The sequence below is a fragment of the Choloepus didactylus genome, chromosome 7 (assembly GCF_015220235.1).
Source record: "Choloepus didactylus isolate mChoDid1 chromosome 7, mChoDid1.pri, whole genome shotgun sequence".
Lineage (NCBI taxonomy): Eukaryota > Metazoa > Chordata > Mammalia > Pilosa > Megalonychidae > Choloepus > Choloepus didactylus.
This window is the reverse complement of record NC_051313.1, coordinates 112074180-112100306: the sequence shown is the minus strand read 5'-3', so window position 1 is coordinate 112100306 and position 26127 is coordinate 112074180. Positions and strand designations below refer to the sequence as shown.

The 26127-nt window shown below is 40.1% G+C and overlaps 1 protein-coding gene and 1 pseudogene across 7 annotated transcripts in view; both read right to left on the bottom strand.

Moving 5' to 3' along the window:
* The window catches only part of KIF6 (kinesin family member 6), a 448516-nt gene that overhangs the window by 104513 nt on the left and 317876 nt on the right, over positions 1 to 26127 (bottom strand). For all 7 annotated transcript variants that reach the window (XM_037842874.1, XM_037842876.1, XM_037842877.1 and 4 more), the window contains one exon: positions 13415 to 13470. In XM_037842874.1, coding sequence (XP_037698802.1) covers positions 13415 to 13470 — 56 coding nt within the window. The remainder of the gene's footprint in view (positions 1 to 13414; positions 13471 to 26127) is intronic.
* On the bottom strand, positions 1612 to 2261 carry LOC119539617 (annotated as a pseudogene).

Sequence of the window (26127 nt, the reverse complement as noted above, 5' to 3'; positions counted from 1 at the left end):
ATTAAGAGCTGACTATGTCTTCCAGCATAATCATCTGCCAAGGGTAAAATTCATGGAAAATATTTTGTGCAAAACTTGAAGACACCAAGGACAATATTTAAATCTCTTAGACTGTGATAGGTTAGGCACTTCTTAAGATTAACACCAATCTTTCTACTTGGAAAAGTGAAGAGAAAAACATTCGAGTGGATGTAACTCTGAGGCATAAACCATGCTGCACAGGTATGAATACAGGAGGCTTCACAGGCTGCCCAGCCTCCTTGTTCAACAGGCCATGAGAAAGTTCCCAAGCATGTTGTCAGAGCAGCCATTCTGGTGGTGAAGGTGCCCCCCAAAGAAGCAAATCTCCAGACATATGGCTATTTTCTGAAGAGTCAATACCGCATTAACAAGAGTAGCCATGTGGGAATGTATGTTGAGAATCAGAGGCCAGAGGTAGAGTGACCTGGGCAAGCTACCCAAAAGACTTGGCTCTCCGTCTCTCACTAGGGCCACTATCTTTCAAGAATACCTCCATCTAGCAGCCCTTTGATGACAGAGCAGAGTTCAGGGGACCAAGAGACAGTCACATGCTTCTCAGAGAAGTGTTGGTTACTGAAAAGTTCTTGGAAGGGCAACATCAGAGACCCATTTAAGAATGAAGGTACCCAGAACCCATGAATCTTGAAGATGATTGTATAAAAATGTAGCTTATGAGGGGTGACAATGTGATTGGGAAAGCCATATGGACCACACTCCCCTTTGTCTAGTTTATGAATGGATGAGTAGAAAAATGGGGGAAGAAAAAAAAAAGGCACTCAGTGTTCTTTTTTACTTTAATTGTTCTTTTTCACTTTAATTTTTATTCTTATTGTTTTTGTGTATGTGGTAATGAAAATGTCAAAAATTAACTCTGGTGATGAATGCACAACTATATAATGGCACTATAAATAATTGAATGTACACTTTGTTTTGTATGACTGCATGGTATGTGAATATATCTCAATAAAATGAATTAAAAAAAAAAGAGTGAAGGTAGACAAAAACTGCCAGACCCTTGAACTATTCTGCCAAGTCGGAAATAGATTTAACAGGCATAGCTTGGGTACAAGTGGAGTGGGGGTGGGGGTGAGGGTTGAGGCTTAATACAAAGCAAGGGATTGAAAGACCAAGTGATTGGTATATTGGGTGACAAAGAAGTAAGAAGCGAAGGACATATAAAAAGGTTGAAAGACTATGCCAAAACCTAGCTGGAGGGAAGGCAGCATGGCTACAGTCTACATCCAGTGAAAGAGCTTGACCAGCTGGTTCTTAGCATGATTCCCTCACTCACTTTCTCACACTGAATGGGTGTGTGGCATTCACAGCAGAACAGAGGAACATGATACTGATAAATGGAGAACCAGTGAATGGATACTGAAAAGAAATAGATTGGGTGTACCATTCTGTAATGCCCTGTTTACACCAAAGGCAGATTTGTGTTGATAGAACATATCCAGTATTGTCATGCAACAGCAGTAGTACTTTGGGAGAAGCGGAATATTGGGGTAGAGGTGGGGCTGGTGGACAGGAGGACTCTGAAGTTCTAGTTCCTAAATACTAGAAATCAAGGCAGAGTTTTGTCTTAGTCCTTTAGTGAAGAAATTGGATGCTCATTTTCTGTTTTATGCCTACCTTCTCCAAAATCTTCTCCAAAGCCTCCTGGATTGTCCTTCCTGCAATGCTGCCCAATTGTTCATCTGAGATATTCACTCCAACCATCAGGCACAGCACCTGTAACAGCTCATCACAGGAGACCTTGCCATCTTTATCCAAATCACATAGTCAAAAAGTAAAGTGCAGTTTGTTGCTTTGGCTATTGAGTGGTTCTGTCCATTTTCATTATCCTCAATGAGTCAGAAACAAGCCAAAGTTCTCCTGAATTCATGGAAGTTTACCTGGTTGTCTCCTTCTGGAACAAAAGCATTGATGATCAGGTCCCCCAGTGGGTTGATGGCAAGTTCTAGAATCCACTGGAAATCCCAGCTGAGTGTCTCATTCTCTCCTTTGTTCAAACTGGTGAACCAGCTGTAGAGGTGGATACTATGACTGCGGGGAAACTGAGTCTCCTTCTTGATCTCCTCAAGCTCTTTATCCCACAGTAACATGGAGGCCCAAGATCCCATCCCTGAGCCAGGAGCTCCGAAAGGAGCGGCAGCGCCTGAAGTTATGGTGACTGGAGGGCTGCATGGTAGAATTTCTTTCCATTCTTTCACTTTTAACCTACTTGTGTCTTTGAATTGAAGGTGAGTCTTTTGTAAACAGCATATAGTTGTGTCATACTTTTTTATGCATTCTGACAACCACTCTGTCTTTTGACTGGAGAATGTAATCTACTTACATTTAAGGTAACTACTGATAGTGCAGGACTTTCTTTTGCCAGTTTGTTATTTGGTCTTTGTATGTTTTACACTTTTTTTGTCCCTCAATTCTTCCATTAATGTCTACTTTCATATTTACTTGATTTTTTTTTTTTGTATTGTACCATTTTGATTCCCCTCTCATCTCCTTCTGTATATATTTTTCAGTTATTTTGTTTATGGTTACCATAGGCTTAAATTTAACATCTTAAATATACAAACAATCACATTTGATACCAACTTAACTTCAATAGTATATACAAACACTACACTCCTCTGTCCCATACTTTTTTGTTGTACTTGTACAAATTATGTCTTCATATGTTGTATGTCCAAAACCATAGATTTATCATTACTTTTCATACATTTGCATTTTAGAACCTTTAAGAAGTAAAAATGGAGTAATGTAACTATAAATACAATACAATAGTATTGGCACTTGTAGTTACTCATATGGTTACCTTTACCAGAGGTCTTAATTTCTTTATGCCACTTCAATCCACTGTCTTTTGTCGTTACCCTTCAGTCTGAAGAACTCCCTTTAGCATTGCTTGTAGTGCAGGTCTGATGGTGATGAAGTTTCTCAGTTTTTGTTTATCTGGGAATGTCTTAATCTGCCCCTCATTTTTGAAAGGCAGCTTCACTGGTTAGACTGATTAGAGATTTCCTGTTTGGCAATTATTTCCTTTCAGCACTTTAAATATGTTGTCCCAATGAATTCTTGCCACATGGATATAGATAAGAAATTGGCACAAGTTTTATTGAGGATCCCTTGTATATGATATTGTGATGGTTGGGTTCATGTGTCAACTTGGCTAGGTGGCCTAGCTGTCTGGTCAAGCGGGCACTGTCCTGACGATTGCTGTGAGAATATTTGAGGCTGGTTAATAAACCAACGGGCTGGTTTGTCAGATCATCAGTCAACTGACTGCAGCTGACTGATGACTCATCAAGGGGCATGCCTTCCACAGTGAGAGAATGCAATTGGCTGGATTTGGTCCGGGTGATCAGCCGGTTTGTTGGATCATCAGTCAATTGACTGCGGCTGACTGATGACTCATCAAGGGGCATGCCTTCCACAGTGAGAGAATGCAATTGGCTGGATTTGGTCCGGGTGATCAGTTGGAGGCTTATAAGCTGGACGGTTAGAGAACCTTCACTTCTTCGGCTGCTCAGTGAAGCATTTCCTGGGGGGCTCGTTGAAGTTGCCGGTTCGTTTCCTGAGGAGTTTGTCAAAGTTGTCGGTTCATTTCCCGAGGAGTTCGGCGGACGTCTTCCTTGGAGTTGACAGCTTGTTGACGGCTCTGCAGAATTTGGACTCGTGCGCTCCCGCAGTTGCGTGAGTCACTTTTACAATTTGATAATCAGAGACATCTCCCATTGATTCTGTTTCCAAGGAGAACCCTAACTAATACAGATATATTGCTTCTCTCTTTTAGCTTTCAGGACTTTTTTTCCTTCAGAATTTGATAGTTTGCTAATAATGTGTCCAGGTGTGGATTTTTTTTAGTTTCTCCTATTTCGAGTTTGTTGAGCTTCTTGGGTGTCTATATTAAATTTGGAAGGTTTCCCACCATTATTGCATTGAATAATCTTTCTGTCCTTTTCTGTCTTTCTTTTACTTCTGGGAGTCTCATAATGTGTATATTTGTCATCTTGTGGATGTAGACTTGTGGATGTAATGTACTTCACTCTTTTCCCTTTCTGCTCCTTAGACTGAAAATATTCAATTGTCTTACTTTCCAGTTCACTGATTCTTCTGTCAGATCCAATTTGCTGTGGAACCCCTCTAGGACTTCTTTTATTTCAGTTATTTTGGTCTTAAGTTACATTATTTCTCTTTGGTTCTTTTTAATAATTTCTATCTCTTTACTGAAGTTCTCATTTTGTTCATCTACTGTTTTCCTGATATACTTTATTTCTTTGCGTGTGTTTTTCTTTAGCTCTTTGGGCATATTTTAGACCATTTTTTAAAAGTCTTTTTCTGGTATGTTCAAAGCATTGTCTTCTTTGTTGATGGTTTTGATGTTTCATCTGGCTTCTTTGGATGGGCCATTGTTTCCTGTTTCTTTATATGCCTTGTAATCTTTTGTTACCCACTGGACATTTTAATGTGTTAAATGTGGGATTTAAGTCCCTGAAGTGCCTGTTCCTTATGTTTATCCAGCTAGTGATATGATAGAGATTTCCTTGAATGCCAGGAGCTAACAAAAACAAACAAGCAAACAAAAATACCTTTCACAGTATTTGCTGATTGCCTCTGTGTTGTTTGTTGCTCTCCTTCTGAGCTTAGCCCTCCTAAGCTCTGAACCTGAAGAATAGCCTGAAGGGAGGGTGGAGGGTCTTCTAAGTTCTTTTCTGAGCATATGTCTTGTCCTAGGCAAGCGCTTGTGGCCTTAAGAACTCCCCTAGGAACAATAAACTAATAAGAACAGATAAGTTACGGAGAGTAATCTAAATATTATGGGAATGCTCAGGAATGACTATGGTTTGTTAATTTTTGGGGGGTATGGTAGGAACATGTTGGAAGCAACATAGTTATTTTAGGCTATTTGTTTTTCTTATTCCTTTGTTTGGTTATAGTTTGTTTATTTTCTTGGGATAGGGTAGGAACATGTTGGAAGCAATGTAATTATTTTAAGTTATTGGTTTTTCTTATTCCTTTATTTTGGTTTTGTTTGAAATGTTTTTTATTGTTTGTTTTTTAATTTTTTGATAAAGTTAAAAAAAAAAAACTCCCCTATTTTCATAGCTCTGAATGCTCTCCCTTCTCCCTATGAAACAGCATTTCTTCCCAGTTCCAGGTTCTGTATTTCTTAAAGCCAGTAATCCTTTGCTCTTTGATTATTTCTTATATGATTTAGCTGCTTGTAAGCTACTTCTACATGTAGGGCAAATATTGGAATGATGAGCCAGAGGTGAATGTCCTTGTTCAGTCCTTCAGGCTGCCATCAGATAGAATGGTACAGAAATACATGCACCCTAGTATTTATCCTTTGGAACCAAGGACCTGCAGTGAGAACATGGTTGGCTCTACACCAAGCCAGGGAGGTGGTGGGAGAAGGGCCAGCAGGTTTTCCTACCATTTTTAAGTTGCCTTTTTCTTGATTTGGAACTCACCCAATTACTTCAATACATTAAGTGTTTTCTTTAGCTCTGAATAACATGGTTCTTTCCATTTTTGCTAGTTGTTTAAAGATTTTGTGCAGAGGATGAAATCCTGGAGTACCGCACTCTGCCATCTTAGTGATGTTACTCCCTCATGACCAACTATATTTTCAATACAACTGAAAGTGATTTCTTCCTTTTTGAGACTCTTTAGAGATGAATTACAATTTATTGGTGTCCTTCATATAATATCAAATATTATGCAGTCAGTTCTTTATTACATGCTCTTTTAACAGGAATCAGCTCTTTTGCAATTGATTTATAGGAGAATGATGTCATTATACTGCAGGAGTTTCACTTGTTCACACAGGATTTTTTCCCTAAAAGTTGAAGTTTTATGTCATCAACTAATAGCAGTTAAATACAAAGTAACCTAACACAGTTGACTTCAGCAAGCTGTGGAAAAACATCATACTGTATACAAAGCCTGTTTTCCCCACATTCCTCTTCTTGGTCCAGTGTGGCCATGTGCTTTCTCGTAGAAGTGGTTATTGTGCTGCTGTTCTCCATCTTTGTGCATTCCTTTATGCTTCCATAATTCAGAAGCCTCTCCTTTTCCTTATGCTCTCCTTCCATCATGATGTAGTCATTTTTGGAAAAAAATCTATTTTGTCTAATGTTTCCTTATGTGCTAGGAATTTAACACATCTTTTTCTTTATATCATTATTCTTATTAATATTGTAACTGGTTTTGTTAGTGCTCCAGTTATAAAGTTCCATGGGTTTTGAGAGGTCTTCCTCAATCTTATTTTTCCTACAATTACTGTTATTTTTTGTGTAATTTTGCATATATCTCGTTATAGCAGAAGCACTGTACTTAAAACCGGTTTTTAAGGTTCCTATTTACAGCCTTCTTTTTTTCCAGGAATAAATAAGTCTAACTATTACCTTTTCTCATATACTACTATCATTCCTTTACAGATGTCTCTGTAAGGTCTGTAGTGTACAAGATTTTGTCTGCCCAGAATTTCTTCTTTGCAGAAAGTTACTTCCTTTATTCCTTAAAAATCTTTTTAAGTTTATGTGATTCAGATGGGACTGATCGCCTGGCTGAGGAATGGGCCCAGGATCTAGATGAAGCCTAGATAAGAGTGTCCATTACCCTGGATGTAGTGATTGGTTCAGAGACAGATGCCTGACTCAAGCCAGGCCAATCATTCCTCCCTCCAGGGACTTTTGCTAGCATTGCAGGAAAGATACTTGCCCTTTCACTGAAATTACACATTCTACAAACTGTGTAAACTTGGGGCTTCCAGGGGCACCTAGCCTCCATGTGGGCAGAGGCTGTCAGAGAACTCAGTGAGCAGAAATAAGAGGTGGAGAGAGATGACAGGAAGGAGGTGGAAGAAGAGAAGAAAGAGAGATTTCATATGCTTTTGAAGTCGGCTGTATTTCTTGGACTTTGCAGTTACATGAGATAAATTTCATTTAATGCTTAAGTAAGTTTGATTTACAAACAGAAGCATCCTGACCAATATTAATTGGGTGAAAATAAATAATTTTTTTGATAAATATAATTTTTGTAAATCAAACTAAATATTTTAATGCACAAACAGAGGTTGTTATTCAAAAGAAATACGTGATGAATCACTTAGTGAAGCAAATATCTATATACATACAATGGGATATTATTCAGTCATAAATAGAAATGAAGTTCTGATACACATGACAACATGGATAAACCATGAAGACATCATGCTGAGTGAAATAAGTCAGAAACAAAAAAAGACAAATATTGTACGATTCCACTTATGTAAGACATGTAGAACAAGAAAATTTATAGAGACAGAAAGTAGATTATAGGGTATCAGGGGCCCAGGGTGAGGTAGAAAGAGGAATGTGGAGTAATTGCTGAATGGGTGCAGAGTTTCTGTGTGAGATAATAAAACTTTGGATAAAGGATGTTGGTGATAGCAGCACAATATTGTGAATGCATTTAATATTGCTGAATTGTATACTTGAAAATGATTAAAATGGGAAATTTTGAGTTGTATATATATGTTGCTACAATAAAAGTTTAAAATTAAAGCAAAAATCTACTTTGTTACTTATCTTTTTTTGTAAATATAGATGTTTATATTTAAAGTATATTTTAATCATCACTTTAGCTGCTTTTCTCTGAACCATCTTTGTCCTTGTAGAGAGGTGGAGTTACCAAGGAAATGTAATGCAACTAAGCATGGAAATGCTGGGCCAAATGAAGGGATGACTTCTTGACTGCTGTATTTTTCACTTTTGAGAAAATAGTATTTTTGCCTTTTAAATAATAGCACTTTATGGTACACATTTTTATTTTCTGGTCTCTGAAGTCTGCTCTGCCTGCCCTTAACTAGGCTTTCTCTCCTTTTTCTCTGTACTTCATGATACCTATTCCGACTAAACTTTGCCTAAGATTATGCTTTGAATTCTATCACGTTTTGTTATGAAGCATCAGTAATTCCTCTTCGTTGGAACAGTATACAGAGCCTGAAAATATAACCCTTCAATTCTATCCTCCAACTACTGAAGATGATAGTGCAAACCCATGTGGAACATTGGATCCTGCCAGGGCTGCTGTAAGCCCATAGCACACCTTTCTGTAAACTAGAAGAAGGACCTTTTCCTATGGGTAGATATAACCCTGAGCTAATGCACATGGAATTTAGAGCGGCAGAGGGCAGGCTCAGATCAGACCTCATTAGCCCTCTCAATTTGGTCCTTTGTGCAAAAGATGACCTATCATTAATTGTGTTACAAAGACTCTTTTACTTGTCTTAGGCTATGTGCTCAATCCCAGAACAGGAGTCTAATTTGAGACTTTTGCTAGGCAATTCATGTAGTATAATGGCCAAAGACTGAGGAAAGCTGAGTAATAGTTTAGTGCAATTCAAAACTCAGAAGAAAATGTCAAAGTCAGATAAATCTGAATTTGTAGAGATAATATACGGTATTTAAATATTTTGGAGTTGGACAGAATGGATTTTAATTCTAGCTTGGCTGCTTACTAGATAAGTGACCTCACTGAGCCTTAGTTTAATCTGTAGAATAAGGATAACTTCTATATTTTATAGAATCTAAGACCCCGCCAACTGCCAGACCATCCTGACTCCAGAGGCTTTTAAAATGTGACACAATGGCCAAAAGTGATAGTAAAATGCATCCAGATTTCAGAGGTATGAAGATTGTAAAAATTGTGCGTCTTAATCTGTGCCATATGGTAATTCCTACCCTATAGGTAATGCCTCTTTTCTGAAGATTCAGTGAGATAATATGTGAGGATTCAGTGAGATAAGTTCTCAGCATAGCATGGAGCACACACTCAATAAATGGTGGTGGTTGTTATTGTTGTGGTTGTTATTATTGTTATTGTCCTGATATTTGGAGCTGAAAACAAATAATGAAAGGATATACTTGATTCATATCATCATAAACTAGCAAAATGACCAGTAAATTTTCTTTCCCCCACTCCAGGAGATGATAATAGAAGTCATCATGCACGAAGTGGGTCTAAAAGTAAAACTTGAAGGAAGATTAAAGTACAGAAAATGCACAAAGTTGACAAAAAATCCTATTTATTCTGCTGATAGAGGCCCAGACCTGAGAAATGATTTTCTCCAATTCCAAATGTACAAAAGAAACTCTTTTAAAAGGGATGTCATTCAAATAGTGGTTTGAAGTTCTCTGAATTTGGAGTAGGGGAAAGACAACTTCCAGAATGTTTTGCTAGCTTTTCTAGATTATGAGTTCTTTCTTCACTTCTGACTAAGAGCTTCATTATTACATTCCCTATGATTTCTGAGTTGATTTCCAGGTGGCTCACTAATGAAAACCCTTCTGCCCAGCATCCTGTGACCTTAGTGTTCATTTAGGCTTGGAGGAGTCTGGAGGGATGAAGAGGGGACAAGAGGTGTTAGTCAAATTCTTTCACCTGCCTCCAAAGCAGCTGGTCCCTGGACTGGTCTGGGAGTGGGCCCTATGCCCAAGAACAGCTAGCTGTTCATTGTGCTTTGTTGCCAAAGACAATGCTGCCAGTGGTAGAACACTGATGTACAAAACTAGTGCCGGAATTCTAATAAGCAAAAACACGGCCGAGTTTATACCACTGCCTCTGAAGCAGTCTACTTTTTTTTATAGTTTGGGCTGAATGGCATTTTTAGAGATACTATAAATGGAAGGAGGATGTGTATAAATGTGCACAAAACACAGTGCATGTGATGTAAAGCACTGTCTTATATATGGTACAGGTAAATACAACAAAAATTACTCTTCTATGGAAACAAAGATTCTATGGTTTTTCAGGGAGATTCTATAGAATATAGAATATAGGATATTTCTTCCATTTCTTATGTCAAGGTGTACTTCTCCACCAGGATTGATGGAAATTGTGTACGGAAAAGGACAAAGCAGAGTTTGTGGCAAGAGTTTATCTATCTGAGTTGGCTTCTTATAAGAAAAGGAGATAATATGGAAGTTTTGATTGACCGATTAACCCCTGAAAAAATTAGATATTATGTGGTCACTTCTGAATGAATACACTTTAGGGATTTTTGAGTTTGAAACTTGAGGCAGCTCTAGATCATAATGTCAGAGAAAAAACAAGTTAGCTGGAAAGACAGTGACAACCTGAACTTTAAATCTGTATGCTGAATAATTTGGTGTAAATTTTTACATAGTCCACCAAAACAGCTTTTGTTTCCTCTCTGCAGGCCCAGTTACATGTGTGCTTCTCGACATCCCTGCCTCCTGTCTCGGGGCCCAGAGGCAGGATGTGGTACAGTTTGGGAGCAGAGCTGAGTCACCATCCCACGCATATCGTGCTGCACGGGTACCATGCTCCCACCTCCTGACCCTTAGATTCACCAAAGGACTTCCTGAACGCTGCAATGTGCACTTGATTTAAGTTCCCCATAGGAAAAATATACTCAGTAAAGTCATAAATCCCCTGAAACCAGTTTTCTTTGAAGGTTGCCTTGGAAATTTTAAATACACATAAAAGTTCCCTCTTATACTTTCTTAATGTGAACCTTGTGTCTGAGGGGTTTGGAGTATCAGGGCTGGAGCCTCAGCCATCCACTCACCTGGGCCCTTTTTATCAAGAGCGCGACTTGAAAGATGGGAGCCAGGAGATAGATCTTACTGTGCTATTTGCATAAAGTGAAGTGAGGAGTGACACTGGCTTTATTAGCACCACTGAACTAGCCAGTTCCTCTCCTGGAAAGAACGGAAGACTGCATCTCAACATCAGTGTAAATTCTACTTGTTATTAAATGGAATAAACAAAGGTTTACTTGACCAGGGCCTCTGCTAGCATCTTTGGACCCTTTGTGTGTGACTTATAAACAGATGTGCTCTCTGGGCAGGGCACAACCTGTGCAGCTGTACAGCAATCTCTGACTGGCCTAAACTTGAGAATGCAGCAAACTGGATCCATCAGCATAGGCTATCTCACCAAAATTATGAATAATTTATAATTATTTTTGACACTAATCCAACATACTCAAAGTGAAAAGCTAAGTATATTAATATAGGCAATTGTCTCCCATTATTAGACTATTACATTAGTGTTGGAACAGCTTTATTTTGGTTTACAGAGTTAGATATTTTTCAAAGATCCAATCTTTACATTACTTTTTGGGAAGAGTAGTTTGTAAATTTCCTTTTTTTGCACCCTAGGGATGAAAATAGAGCACTGAGTCCCTTGAAGTTTGACAGGCACTAACAAAACAGTCCTGGACTGTCTTAGTTTGCCATCTGCTATGACAAATACCACACAGTGGGTTGGTTTAAACAACTGGAATTTATTGTCTTCTGGTTTTGGAGGCTAGAAGTCCAACATCAAGGTGTTGGCAGGGCTGGCTTTCTCTCGGGGTCTGTAGTGTTCCAGCTATTCTCTGTCACATGATATTCTCCCTCTCATTTAGTATGCTCCTCTGATTCCCTGTGACTTCAGGCTTCTACTGTTTACTGCATCTGAATTTCCTTTGCTTTTAAGAACTCCAGTCATATGGATTAAGTCTCACCCTGATTCAATCTGGCCTCATACATACAGGCTCTTTGAAGATCCTATTCACAAATGAGGCTACACTTCAATGAATAATGGCATCTTCAAAGGTCCTATTTATGAATGGGTTCACACCCATAGGAACGCAGCTTAAGACTTGAACATGATTCAATCCCCAACAGGGATCCACAGAAGCCTGGATCCCTTCCTTCCTGGCCCCTCCTCCCTGCCAAGTGACCCAGGACAGGTAGGCCAGCACTGCCCCTCTCTCTGGGATGGGGCTGCTCCTCAGCAGGGGTCTGCTTTCCTGCCTGAGGTCCTGACACTGTTGGTGGGGCGGCCGTCTAGAATCAACTTCCATGTTGGCTGGGGTCCCTGATCCCTTTGAGAATCAGATATGCTGTGGATATTATCCTTGGAAAAATGCACATAACCTTACCCCTAATTTTTTTTTTCCATAGAGTTTTAGGGAGTTTGGAAATCCAGGCAAGAAAAGGGTTTGTAACCTATTTTTTCTTACTGTTCCAGGGATCCCTCTGGCAGTCGAATGAACTATAGGACCACTCCCTCCTCGGAATAATGTTTTTAGATGCATGAAGTAAAATACATAGGATTTTAAAAGAAACCAATTATATTGAAATAGTTATCAAAATTGTAAAACTCTTCAAGATACGGAAATATCTATATGCTTTTATATAAACTCATTAAATAATAAGATCTAATGGCAAGTCTAATAACTTCTATAATTTTGAAGTATTGATGAGCATAAAAGATATTTTATGAAGTCTGCCAGAGTGTGATGTGAAATGAAAGTGCCTGTGATTTCCACTGGTGAAAAGTGCTGCTAATTCTGTGTGATCTGCTGCCTATCTTCATTGCGGAAGGCAATGCTAAATTTCAGTTAGAGGTTAGTGAGAATAAAGTTGCACTAAGAAATTAAGGACCCCTGAGGCTCAGAGTTTCTGCTGGAATGCTGCGCATTGATTTGGGGCCTTGCTGCCTCAGCCCTGCTGCTGAAGCCATTGGAGAATGTGGGGCTTTTGTGTTCTAGACCAACACAAACTGTGGCTATTGTGATTTTCCATATTCTGCAGGAAAAGCCAAAGGGGACATTCACAGTGGCTTCTGTCCTGTCTTTACTTCTGGGGGTACGGAGACATGGACAGCTGGGACCTGGGAGAACTGTGAAGGGTAACTGCTGCCTTCTCGAGCACAGAGGTAGGACATGAGGGATCCTGCAAAGCTGTCCCCTAGCCTGGGAGATGGGTCTCTGTTGTGTCTTTTAGCTTGGGATGAAATAAACATTTTCTTCTTGATTTGAAAAAGGGATGAAGCATACTTTTACTAGGTGTGCCTCATGCCTTAGCCTCACCTTTCCAGGTATGCTTGCCTAAGTGGGGAAGGCCTGCTCGGCAGCCTGGGCCCTGGGAAGGCACGATGCCTCACTTACTTCTCACCCCCAGCTGGCTTACTGACTGGCCCTGAAAAATGCACACTTGGGCTGAAAATGTGAGGTATAAGCTTTGAGAGGTATAAAAGGGTTCCACAGCACCTGAAAATAGGAAATGTCACCATAATCTTCTGGTGATGACTAGCTGAGCTATTGTTGAAAAACATGAGAGAAAAGCAAAACTTTCTCTCAGGTGAGGCCTGCATGGTGACATGGAGGAAGAAAAGCACAAGTTCTAGACAAAAGAAAGTGCTCTTCCTGATGCATGGAGGGACAGATGACAAACATTCAAGGAAAGGCTCTCTCAACGCAGACTCCTTGGCAGGGGATCTCCTGAAACTAAGCTTCATGGCCATTTGAAGCCTGATTTTTCACCAGGAAAATGGTCTGTGATGGCAGCTCACAGAATAGCATCTACTTATCTATTTTACTGCTTACCAATTTTACTTCTTGCTTCATTTATACTTTCTCCCAGGGCCTTTGCTTCAGAGAATCTAGCGGGAAAAAAAAAGAAATAACCATTTAACTTTTTCTGTTCATCCTCAATTCTGCTTAAAAAAAAAGAGAGAACATATGTATTAATTACTGGTTTTGTTAATTTTTATTCTTATGCCTGTATTCAACACAGAATTACCATTCTCATATTCTCTAATTTATTACTTTTCTGTTGTTTTTGATGTAAGGATACCAGAATAAAGCATGGCTGTGAGGCTTCTGGACTGTGATTGATTAATCATAGTACCAAGATCTTACAGTCAAAGAATATTTAAATAAAAATTTTTTTTTATTGTTAAGTTATATATCAGAAGTTGGGAAACTACACAGCCCATAGATCAAATCTAGCTGCTACCTGTTCCTGTAAATAAACTTTTATTGAAATGCAGCCACACCTATTCATTTACATATTCATTTACATATTGCCTCTGACTGCTTTTGCAACAGCAGAGTTTGGGTAGATGTGTCAAAGCCCATAGGGCCCACAAGGCAAAATATTTACTGTCTGCACCTTTCAAGAATAACTTTGCTAACTCTTGTTATATATGATCCCTAAATGACATTTTGAAAATTAAAAAAATAAGAAAAAATTCCCAATAGTCTGCTACCCAGAAATAAATATATATGTGTATATATATATGTGTGTGTGTATATATATATATATGTATGTATCCAGTGCTTTTCTAGCCAGTTATTATATATTTATAGAGTTAAGACCATACCATGTATATGATTTTATGCCTTGATTTTTTTACCCACTTAATATTATAACACAAGTCATTTTCTGTCCTAAGAATTCTTCTCCATTATTTTTGATGGCTGTATGCTAGTCCTTGAGATTTGTGTTAACGTTTACTTAATTATTCCTCTATATTTTCAAATAGATATTTATGAGACAGCCACTTTGAACTCAACCGTGTGTTAGAGAAGTAGTGTGAGATGCTGCCTATACGAGAAACATGTAGTTCAGTCCCTTACACACTTTGGGTCCTTAAGACATGTTAGTTTCTTTACCTTCCTTCCTTTCTGCCATGAAATTAAAAAGGCAATTGAAAACCTATGAAACAAAGAACATATAACGTAGGGCTATAGTAAATGACTTTTCTACTTTGGATGATACTGGTGGTGCCATTCGAGTCTGAGTACTATCAGTGAGTGGGAGCAGTCAGGAAAGTTTCATGGACAAGGTGGGACCTCCCTGGGGTTTTAAGGATGCAGAGGGACTCTAGGAAACTTTTTATTGTGGGAAATTTCAAATGTGCACAAAATAGAATAGTAGAATGAACCCCCATACCCACTATCATATTTCAGTAATTGCCAATGCTTGGTCAATTTTATCCCGCCTAATATCATCCCGCCCTTACTATCTCATCTCCCCAGATTTGCTGGATCCCCACAAACCCCATACATCATATTGCTTCACCAATAAGTACTTGGAGTGTGTGGGGTTTTGCTAGATGAAGTGGGGAGAGAGGGCACTCCAGGCTGGGGGAGCAGCATAAGCAAAGGCCAGAGGGCCACAGCTGCTCTGTGCTTGACAGCACGAAGTGTGAATTATGTCAGTGAGATTTGAGCCTTTCTGAATCTGTGTGGCTGGCCTGTGACTGCAGACAGGAAGTCTCCAGGGGAGGGGACTAAACTTTCTCTCAGTGCTAGGTTTCTTGGGAACCCACCCCTGGGTCTGTTATTAAGGGTATGCAGGCTCATAGTAGATTGTGCATGTCCTCTCCTCGGCAAGGGCCTGTCACCTTCCAGGAGAGAAGCGTAATTCTGCTTGTTGCAATTCAAATTTAATTCAGTTCAACAAGATTCCTCTGATATGTAGTCCCTCTGCTGGGCTCTGTGGACTCATACTGGTGAGGCCTCATCCAGGCCACTCAGAAGCTGACTGCTATCTTCAAACCCCAAGGCCTGCAAAGGGAGGGATCATGACTCCTGTCCCTGGTACCTAGGATTTAACAGGATTTGCTGGTTATTCATTGTTCAATGAATGGCTGCTTCTTATTGCCTTTTCTGTAAGCTTTATGCTTTCTGGAATAAGGAAAGTACAAAAGCAAGGCTACAAAGCTGCTGAAATTCATGTTCATGCTGGAGGAAATCAAAGTAAAGGTAGAAAAGGGAAGATACTGCAGGCAGAATAGGAAATTTCCACTGTTGCACTCCCCAGAGAAGCCCGACAGGCCTGCGATATAGTCTTCCAGCCCTGGCAGTGCCCAGATGTTTCCTGGGGGTTTGGTGGAGGGAGCCGTGGTCAACCCTCTCCAAAGAGTCACTCAGCTCCAGGGCTGGCAGAAACTGCGGGAGAAGCCGCAAATTGTTCCAGCCTCTCCTCTGCAGCCAAGCACAGAGCTAAAAAGGGCTTTCCACTGGAGAGGTGTGGTCTGAGGGCTGAGCCGTCGTCATGAGACCATTTTCCCTTCACTCTTCAAGTTGTCATGACTCCGAGCCATCCCACCCACATGTGTTCCTGATCCCTGGTTGTCAAGACAAACTCTTGACAAGGAGAAGCCGAGGCCTGAGGGAGAAGACAGGAAAGGAAAGTATAAAAGGAGGCTGGAGAGATTAGAGGGAAAAAGAAGAGGCCAAAAAAGAGGTGAAAAAGAAGGTGACCCCATCAGCACTGCTATGTTCTCCTTGCCAGCTCTGCATCTTCATTACACCTCCCCGTCCCGGGTCCCTCATTCCCCATACTCACCCCTTCCTCCTGCTCCCCGCCTCCCTAAGATTTGCTGACGTGGACTTTGCAGAGAGGGCTTCCTGACTCTTGACCTTCAAAAAGAGGCACATCCCCATCAATGTGTCAAAGGTGGTTGAACCTGTGCTCACTTTCCGCAAACCACTGCTGTGAGGAGGCATGCCCTACCTTGGCAGAGGATGACCTATGAAACCCTGGGAGTCTCTTTACTGGTGCCAAAGCATTAATGAGTCATTAATTACATGGCTGATTTTGGGAAGGGAAGCACCATGGATGCAGTTCTGGAGTGGAGACTGGGAGCTATTTTGTTCACTTGTGCAGAAAAATCTCTACCTTGGGGCAAGGCCTGGGCTTGGAAGGGAGAAGAAATTCACTGCTTTGGCTCTCTGTGGCACCCAGCTTCACCCATCCATCCAGTGGTGCCTACTGCGTCCCAGGCATTATGTCAGATGCTGGGGAAGCACTCTTTCGTTGGATCCATGTCTCTGTCTCTCCTGTTTCTCCTTCTCTCTCTGGCTGCTTCTTCTCAGTCTCCTTTACAGGCTTTCCTTCTGTAGACTGTTCCTTCAATGTTGGTAATGCTCTGCATTCTATCCTAGTATTATCCAAGGCCTTCTCTTCAAGTGACCTACTCTCCCTAGGCATCCATTCATGCCAGTGTCTTCATTTGCTATCTCCACTGACACTTCCCAAGTCTCCATCTCAGCTCCAACTTAATCCCTGACCCACATATCCAACTGCCTATTGGATGCCCTGCAGGAATTAAAATACATTGTATCCAAAGTGGAACCCATCACTTCCCCTGCAAACCACCCTCTCTTCCTCCTGTGTTTGCTCTTCTCATTGCATGGCACTGTCACTCAGCCACATACTTATGCCAGTAAATGGAACTTCATCCTTCACCCCTCTCTCAGTTAACCCCTTGGCTCAATCCTGGAGTCTCATCCATGCTACATCTTCAATACCCATCATATTATTCCACTTAGCTTCATTCCTATTCTAGCTACCTGGGAGCAGTGCACTATCCCTTCTTTCCCAGATTACTTCAATGGCTGCTTACCTTGTCTCCCTGCATTCACGTTACCTTCCTTCAGGCTATTTCTCTCATTTTAGCTTGAGCGATCCTTCTTAAAGGTAAATCTGATCATGTTACCCCCTTGCTTAAAACTCTTCAGGGCCACAGTGACCTCGGGGCCAAGTCCACAGTCCTTAACATGACTGACTACACCATTCATGTTCAGGCTCCACCTTCATGTCTCACATCCTCCCCCACCCCCTACTTCTTCCAGGATGGCCTGAATCACTTTCAGTTCCATCAAGTCTCACAGAACTCTCTCTCTCACTTGTTCCCTTTACTTGGAGCTTCTTTCTTCATCTGGCTGATTTCTACCCAACCCCTCAACTTCAGTTGAGATGTCTCTTCCTCTGGTTGACTTTCCATGACCTGCGAGTCTGCAATGGGTGTCACCCCCATGTGTCTCCACAGCACCCGGTACTTCTGTCACTACAGGTACATTTCCACACTATATTGTAACTGCTTATTTACTTGTTTGTTTCCCTTTCAATATTGTGAGCTCCACAAGGACCGGGTCACCATGTCTGTTCAACTCAATCTTATATCCCTGGGACTTAGAATAGGGGTTAGCATTTCATAAATATTTGTAGACTAGAGGGAGACAGGCAAGTAAGCAAATGTGTGCAATGGGAAGAGCACTGGACTGGGAGTCAGAAGACCTGGATTCAAACTCCTGCTCTGCCTGTTGGCAGCAAGATCTCAGATTCCTCATTTCTAAGATTAGGATGAGATACCTTTTGGGTTGGGTGAATGTGGAAATTAAATACATGTCAATGTGCTTTGTGTGTGAGAATTATGACCACTGCCTAGCAGTGTAGGAACCCCGTGGGGATGCAACGAACTGAGGTAGGACTGCATGTTGGAAGCAGTAACAGCAAAAAATAATGGATGAGTATCATCCTCCCATTAAATCCCTGCAATCAATGGTCAAGAATACCCAAGACAGTTGCCAAGTTTTTCATCTTCAGCAAGAATGAAAAGGATAGAGGTAGAATCTCATGTAACTTCAGAGACCAGCTTCTGGGAGAATCTTGTCCTCCCCTTGGTGTGTGGCAGGCAGAGACCTTAGTTATCACTGGGGGAGCAGCTGAGGAAATGTCTGACTCTGCCTCAGGGCCATTAGAACCCAGACAATTTGCTAGGAACCATGAGCCTGACTGCTTTTTTTTTTTTTTTTTTTTTTTTTTATTCATTACTTTTACTGCTCAGGTTGATGCTCACATTTTTTTTCAAATTAAATTCAGTTTTATTGAAATATATTCACATACCATACAATCATCCATGGTATACAATCAACTGTTCACAGTACCATTATATAGTTATGTATTCATCATCCCAATTCATTTCTGAACATCTTCATTACATCAGAAGAATCAGAATAAGAATAAAAAATAAAAGTAAAAATGAACACCCAAATCATCCCCCCCATCCCACCCTATTTTTCATTTAATTTTTGTCCCCATTTTTCTACTCATCCATCCATACATTGGATAAGGGAGTGTGATCCACAAGGCTTTCACAATCACACTGTCACCCCTTGTAAGCTACATTGTTATACAATCATCTTCAGGAGTCCAGACTACTGGGTTGGAGTTTGATAGTTTCAGGTATTTACTTCTAGCTATACTAATATATTAAAACCTAAAAAGTGTTATCTATATAGTGCATAAGAATGTCCACCAGAGTGACTTCTTGACTCCATTTGAAATCTCTCAGCCACTGAAACTTTATTTCATTTCATTTTGCATCCCCTTTTGGTCAAGAAGATATTCTCAATCCCATGATGCCAGATCCAGATTCATCCCTGGGAGTCATATCCTGCATTGCCAGGGAGATTTACACCCCTGGGAGTCGGGTCCCACCAGTGGGGAGGGCAGTGAGTTCCCCTGCTAAGGTGAGCCTGCTTTTAATCTGCAGGCCAAGGAGAAGAGCTGGTGCTCACAAGCCGCTCAGTCCCCAGGGAGCCTCTGCACTTGCATTCCCTATCATGTCAACTGGGAGGGCTTCTTTAGGCCAGTGGGTAAATAAGTCCTTGGAGGGTAAGGGGCTCCTATCACATCTTTCCTAGTCCTCTTGTTTTATTTTGATTTTTCATAGAGTGAGCATCCAATACTCACTCATTAGAGAGGAAGACAGAAGACTGGGCCTGTACCTTGGCTGCCTCCATTTGATTGTGATGAAGATCCTCTTTTTGTTTCCATAACTTAAAAAATAATATCTCCTCATCTTAGAACTTATTGGAAAGCCATAGTAATCAAAACAGCATGGTACTGGCACAAGGACAGACATATAGACCAATGAAATTGAACTGAGAACTCAGAAATCAACTCTCACATTATGGCCAACTGATTTCTGTCTAGAGGGCAAAGACCACTCAATGGGGAAAGAAGAGTCCCTTCAACAAATGGTGCTGGGAAAACTGGATCTCTGTTTGCAAAAGAATGAAGGTGGACCCTTATTCACAACTTGTACAAAAATCAATGCAAAATGGACCAAAGACCTAAATGTAAGCACCAGAACTATAAAACTCCTAGAAAAAATGTAGGGAAGCATCTTCAGAACCTTATGTTAGGCAACGGTTTCTTAAAAACTTTATACCCAGAGCACAAGCAACAAAAGAAAAAAATAAATGAGACCTTATCAAAATTAAAATATTTTGTGCATCAAAGGACTTTATCATTAAAGTAAAATGATGACATTACATAATGGGAGAAAATATTTGGAAACCACATGTCCAAAAAGGGTTTAATATCCTGAATATATAAAGAAATCCTTCAACTTAACAAGACCAACAACCCAATTAAAAAATGGAGAGAAGACTTGGATAGACATTTCTGCAAAGAAGATATACAAAAGGCCAAAAAGCACATGCAAAGATGCTCAACATCATTAGCCATTAGGGAAATGCAAATCAAAACCACAATGAAATACCATTTCACACCCACTAGACGGCTACTATTAAAAAAAAAAATGGAAAATTACAAGTGTTGGACAGGATGTAGAGAAATAGGAACACTTACTCTTGCTGGTGGGGAGGTAAAATGTTGCAGCTACTGTAGAGGACAGTTTAGCAGTTCCTCAGAAAGTTAAGTATAGAATTGCTATATGACTCAACAACCCCACTTGTAGGTTGTACAATTTCAATTTGTAGAATTGAAACAGGGACTTGAACAGATATTTGCACACTGATGTTCATAGCAGCCTTTTATTTTGCCAAAAGATGGAATAAACTCAAATGTCCATCAACTGACGAATGGATAAACAAAATGTGATACATACACACAAAGGAATATCATTCAGCTATGAAAAGGAATGAAGTCCTGCTACATGTGACACCATGGATGAACCTTGTGACATTATACTAAATGAAATAAGCCAGACACAAGAGGACAAATAGTACATGATCTCACTGAGATGAAATAATTAGAATAAGCAAACTCATAGAGTCAGAATCTAGAATATAGTTTACCAGGGGATGAGGTGAGGGTAGAGAACAGGGAGCTAAGGCTTAAAATGTACAGAGTTTCTATTTGGGGTGATAAAGGTGTTTTAGTAATGGATAGTGATGATGGTACCACAACATTCTGAATTTAATTCACAACACCGAAATATGTATCTGAATATGGCTAAAAGGGGAAATGTTAGGTTTTATATATGGTACTAGAGTAGAAATTTTTGAAAAATCCATGGAACTGCACAACACAAACAGTGAACTCTAAGTTAAACCATAGACTCTAGTTAATAGTACAATTATAAAAATGTGCTTTCACCAATTTAGCCAATATATCACACCAATGCAGGGTGTTAATAATAGGGTGGTATGTGAGAATCCTGTATTTTATGCATGATTGTTCAGCAAACCTAAACTTCTTTAAGAAAGGAAAAAAAAAAAAAAAACAGAAAAAAGATTCAATGTCAAGATTCATTTTTAGGTGTGCAGATATATAAAACAAATATTTCTTTAAATAGCTGGTACATTTGCCCATATTGAACTGAACTAATACTGTAAAAGTGTTTAAAGTTCATATGAAATAAAATATCAATATCAATAAAGAGAAATATCAATATTCCTTTTATATTTCATCCCTTCTCCCCATCATGGTGGTCATCCTCATTTATTTCCTGCGTGGCAGTTCCTCTCTCAAGATGCCAGCTGTCTACATTCTCCTTCTTCTGAGAAGCTACAAATACTCTCAAGCAGTTTTCTTGTCTGTTAAGATTTTTCAAAAGTCAATTTCAAATTGTTATTCTTTAGCAAAAAAATTGGCCAGCACTGTTTTAAAACCTGTTTGCAGGCTGAGACAATTTTAATCTTATCTCTGTCTCAAAGTTTAAAATTTTAGTTCAGGAGACAAGGTGTAAATACAAAAACAAATAGAAAATAATAAAGGTCAAAATTGACATCTGATAGGAACCAGGGAACTCCTATTTGTCATGGACATTATTTCCATATGGTGCCATGAGCTTTCTCTCCACCCAGTCTGGTTTTCCTGTTGGATTTAGATTGCTGTTCTATTCTATGTCTGAAGGATCCAACTGAGTGAAGGGGCACTTTTCTTGTTTTACTTCACATTCTCAATGCCTTTGTTGCCAATCACAGTTCATTTCTTCTTTTGTTATTTAATGGTACTCTAACTAAGGGACTCAACTTGTATGAAAGATCTGCCACAAAAGAAAGTCAGCCATGCAGTGCCTGGGCAGTGCATTTTTCAAGCAGGGGGTTTCCAGCCTTTTTTCATAGCATTATATACCATGGATATATAATGGATGACTCAAGGATGAGTCATGCCCGAAAAATGTAGTGATTGTGGATTGCAATTGTCCTCTACTAAAAAATCCTGCTTAGGAATTGGCTCAGATGCTCAAGTTCAGTGAAGGGCAAACATCCCAAAAATGTGCTAACATCTTGTTTTGGTTGTCACAGACAGGCCGCACAACCTCCCCCCCACTGGGGGCCAGGCTCAGAGATGCTAGAGACTCTGTGCGGGCAGCAAAGGCTGTGGATAGAAGGGGAAAGAAAACCCCCTCTATTAAGTTACATGGAAAGTAGGAGCCATCGATTTCCCTCCTGCCTGCAACTCTAAATCAATTCTTGTGCTCTGGGGATCTAAGGGAAGAAGAAGGGCTCCCTGCATCACCAGTACTCCTATATTTGGGCTGAGAATCCAGCGGCTATCCAGTTCAGAGATACTGAATGTGCCCAGGGCTGAAACATGGGGGCAGTCAGGGCCAAGCCCCTCTTTCCTGGCAGTTTGCTACCATAACGTCACAACACAAGAACCATCAGATGGCAGAATTACATGATGTGAGAAGAAGGGAATAAAATGGGAGGCCAGGCTAGTGGGTTCTGGCTGCTGAGGGCTATAAGAAAGATGAGATTTAAATCGAGTTGGGAAACAGTAATTTAATGCCACCCTGAGTAGAAACCCTCTGGCCCGTGTCCGTATTCCCAGAACCAGCCAACTCTCCCACAGGTGGCCCACATGGGTGATCCTGGTCACGAGAGGGAATGTGTGCATATGTGTGGAGGGGATCAGGGTTACTGGAAGAACATTTCCTAAAATAAGGGCCACACAGAAGTTACCCCTATGAGCATCTGTGGGACCTCCTTTTATTTATTTATTTATTTATTTAAATTTTTAAAAAAATTTTCATGGGTAGCAATGTATATACAACATAAAATTTCCCATTTAAGTCACTTTCAAGTATATAATTCAGTGGTATTAGTTATATTCACAATGCTGTGCCACCATCACCACTGTCCATTACCAAAATCGTTTCACCAAACAGAAATGCTCTTCCCTGTAAGTATTAATACTCCATTCTTCCCTCATCTTTGGCCTGTCTTCCCTGGTCCCTCCCCACACCCCTGGTTTGCTGGTTTGGAGCTGTTTTGTACCCCAGAAAAGGCCATGTTCTTTTAATCTATTCCTGTGGATGCAGACCTATTGTGGGTAGGACTTTTTGATTAGGTTGTTTCAATTGAGATGTGGCCCACTTGATTCAAGATGAGTCTTAATCCTTTACTGGAGTCCTGTTTATGAGGATAAAAGAGAAAAAAGCTGAAAGAGCTCAGAGAGAAACACCCAGAGAAGCTTAGAGGAAAGGCCCCGCAGAAGCTGAGAGAGCCACTGAAGCCAGGAGCTGAAAGCAGTGAAACCCAGGAGAAAAGGACCAGCAGACACCGGCCATGTGCCTTGTTATCTGACAGAGGAACCTCGGATGCCAGCGGTCTTTCTTCAGAGACAGTATCATTCCATTGATGTCTTAACAGGGACATTTTTATGACCTTAGAACTGTAAATTTGTAATCTAATAAATCCCCATTGTAAAAGCCAATTCATTTCTGGTATATTGTAATTCAGCAGCTTTAGCGAACTGAAACACCTGTAACCTGTAACCTACTTTCTGTCTCTGTAAATTTGCATATTCTAGGTTTTTCATATACGTGAACTCATACAATATTTGTCCTTTCGTGTCTGGCTTATTTATTTAACATGATGCCTTCAAGGATCATTCATGCCGCAGAATGTATTAGAATTTTGTTCCTTTTAACAACCGAACAGTATCCCATTGCATATACCATATTTGATCCATTCACCTGTTGAAGGACACTGGGTTGTTTCCACTTTTGGCTAGTGTGAATAATGCTTCTGTGAACATTTAGGTACACATATCTGTTCAAGTCCCTTTTTACAATTCTTTTGTAGTTGAATTTTGTGGGGCTTTCATTTTGATGTTTGCTATTGGAGCACTGGTTTGCAGAGTTATTTGCTTTCATACAAAAACATTTTCTTTTAGTCTCCTGTCTTAAGCAGTTATGAGCATGTAACATTTAATAATTGAATAATCTCCATGAAAGCAAACAAAAGCTCCAATCCTGAGAAAGGTAAGTTCTAGGTTACATCCACCAGTCTCAAATATTCCTTTATTGACTGGTATTACAGTAACATTAAACAGATGTAGAACTTTCACTAAAATGTGGGCTGGTCTCCTGACTTTTTATTTGATTAAAAAAGACTTATTTACTGCTGAGAAAACCTCTTTTCAAAGGAGAGCTTTGTGGGAGTTCCATTAATTCTCTTTCACGATAGCCACCAGGAAGATGGGATCACCAGTATTGCCAACCCATCCAGCACTATATAGATATATTTAAACCCCAAAGAACATTTGTCACATGGGTTGTCAGAACTCTACTGTACTAGAGTTAAGTGAGCTCTATATTAGAAGGCTTGGAAAGACCACAGTGTCCTCATTCCCACCCACCCCTCACCCTACACCCTGCTGGAACAGGGTACAAACAAGAACCAGGAATCTTGCCAATTCTAGAATAAGAAAGATGAAGTTTTATGTTCTCCCTAATGCAGTGATTCTTAAACTTGAGTGAGCAAAAGAATCAACTGGTAGTTTCTTTAACCTATAGATTTTTGGGGGCCCTACTCCAGAGGTTCTGGATCTGAAGGTGTGTAGATATTAGCCAGGGGTTTCAACCATGGTTGCATGTTAGAATCAGTTAAAAAAAAAAAAAAAAAAAAAAAGAATGGATGCTTGGACCCTGCTTCAGATTAATTAAATTAGAATATCTGGGGAGTAGGACCTGGGCTTTGGTAGTTTCAAAAATTTTAATATGAAGCCAGGGTTATGAACTATTGATTTAAGATAATTTGACCTCAGATATGGTTCTTTGCAAGCCTTAATTAGGTGAGACAACTGTCTTCTAGCTTGACATGCTCATCTTCAGACAGTCCAACTCCAGTGAGTCCAACTAACTCTATTAAAAATACATGACTTAAAACATGGTTAAGTATTAGGAAGTTTGTGAGATCCCTGGATTTCTATGTAAAATTTTTGCTAATGTGAATATGTCCATTTTTCTAGGGAGAAAGTTCTCAGCTTTCACTAAATTCATTTTATTTTCTCCCACTCCCTTATTTTATTCATCTGTTCATTCACTCATTCCTTTTTACTCTCATATCCTGCTCTTATTCCACTCCCCCACACAGGTAACCATACCGATGTGTTAAAGCATATACTTTTCTTTGGATGTGTTCCTAAAAGTTTGTTTTGTTTTTATAATTTACATAAATTATGTGTTCCTTGCTTTTCTTACTCAGTTCAATGTTTTTAAAGCCCATTCTTTGGGTGTGTGCACATCTAATCCATTGCTCCACCTGCAACATCCGCTCCGTGGATAGCATCCCCGGTATTTTACCTATCTTCTTTCCCCGTGATGGACACCCAGAATGTTTCCAACTCTTCCTGGCCACAAACAGTGCTGCTGTGAACATCCTCATATATGCCCCCTATGAATCTGTGTGAGAACTTCTTGGGGGATATACCCAGAGGTGGAATTCCTGGGTCACAGGGGAAAGTTATACTTCTTTTGTCTAAGAAGAGCTAGATTGCTCTCCATCATGGCTGTTCCTGGCTACACGCCTTCCCCTCCATTGGATTCCTAATATGGTCTATGATCTTAACTCTCCCACCTCCAAAGTGTAAAAGCCATTAGTTGATAGTCTACCTTCTTTCCGTTCCCAGGGCAGCTGTATTAAATCTTCATCATCATCTTCAAGGCTCATATTCTACCTCAAACTCTTTTTCACAGAGAAAATCTATGTGGTCATTTTTAATTTCCTCCCTCCACTTCTAAACTTGTCAGTGTCAGCCCCAATTGATTCTTTTTCCTATTCCTGCTCCCTCCCGGGGCTAACCTTTGTTTGAGCTTTGACTCTTTACCTACCCATCTCCCTGAGACCTTGCTGTGCCAACCTTTCCCCTTGTTTCTTTCTCTCTCCTTGGCCACTGACTTGCTTCCATGGCCTACAATATCTTCCAGGTGGAAACAGACTTCTCTCCTCCTCAAGCTACCTCCTCTTATTATTATTAT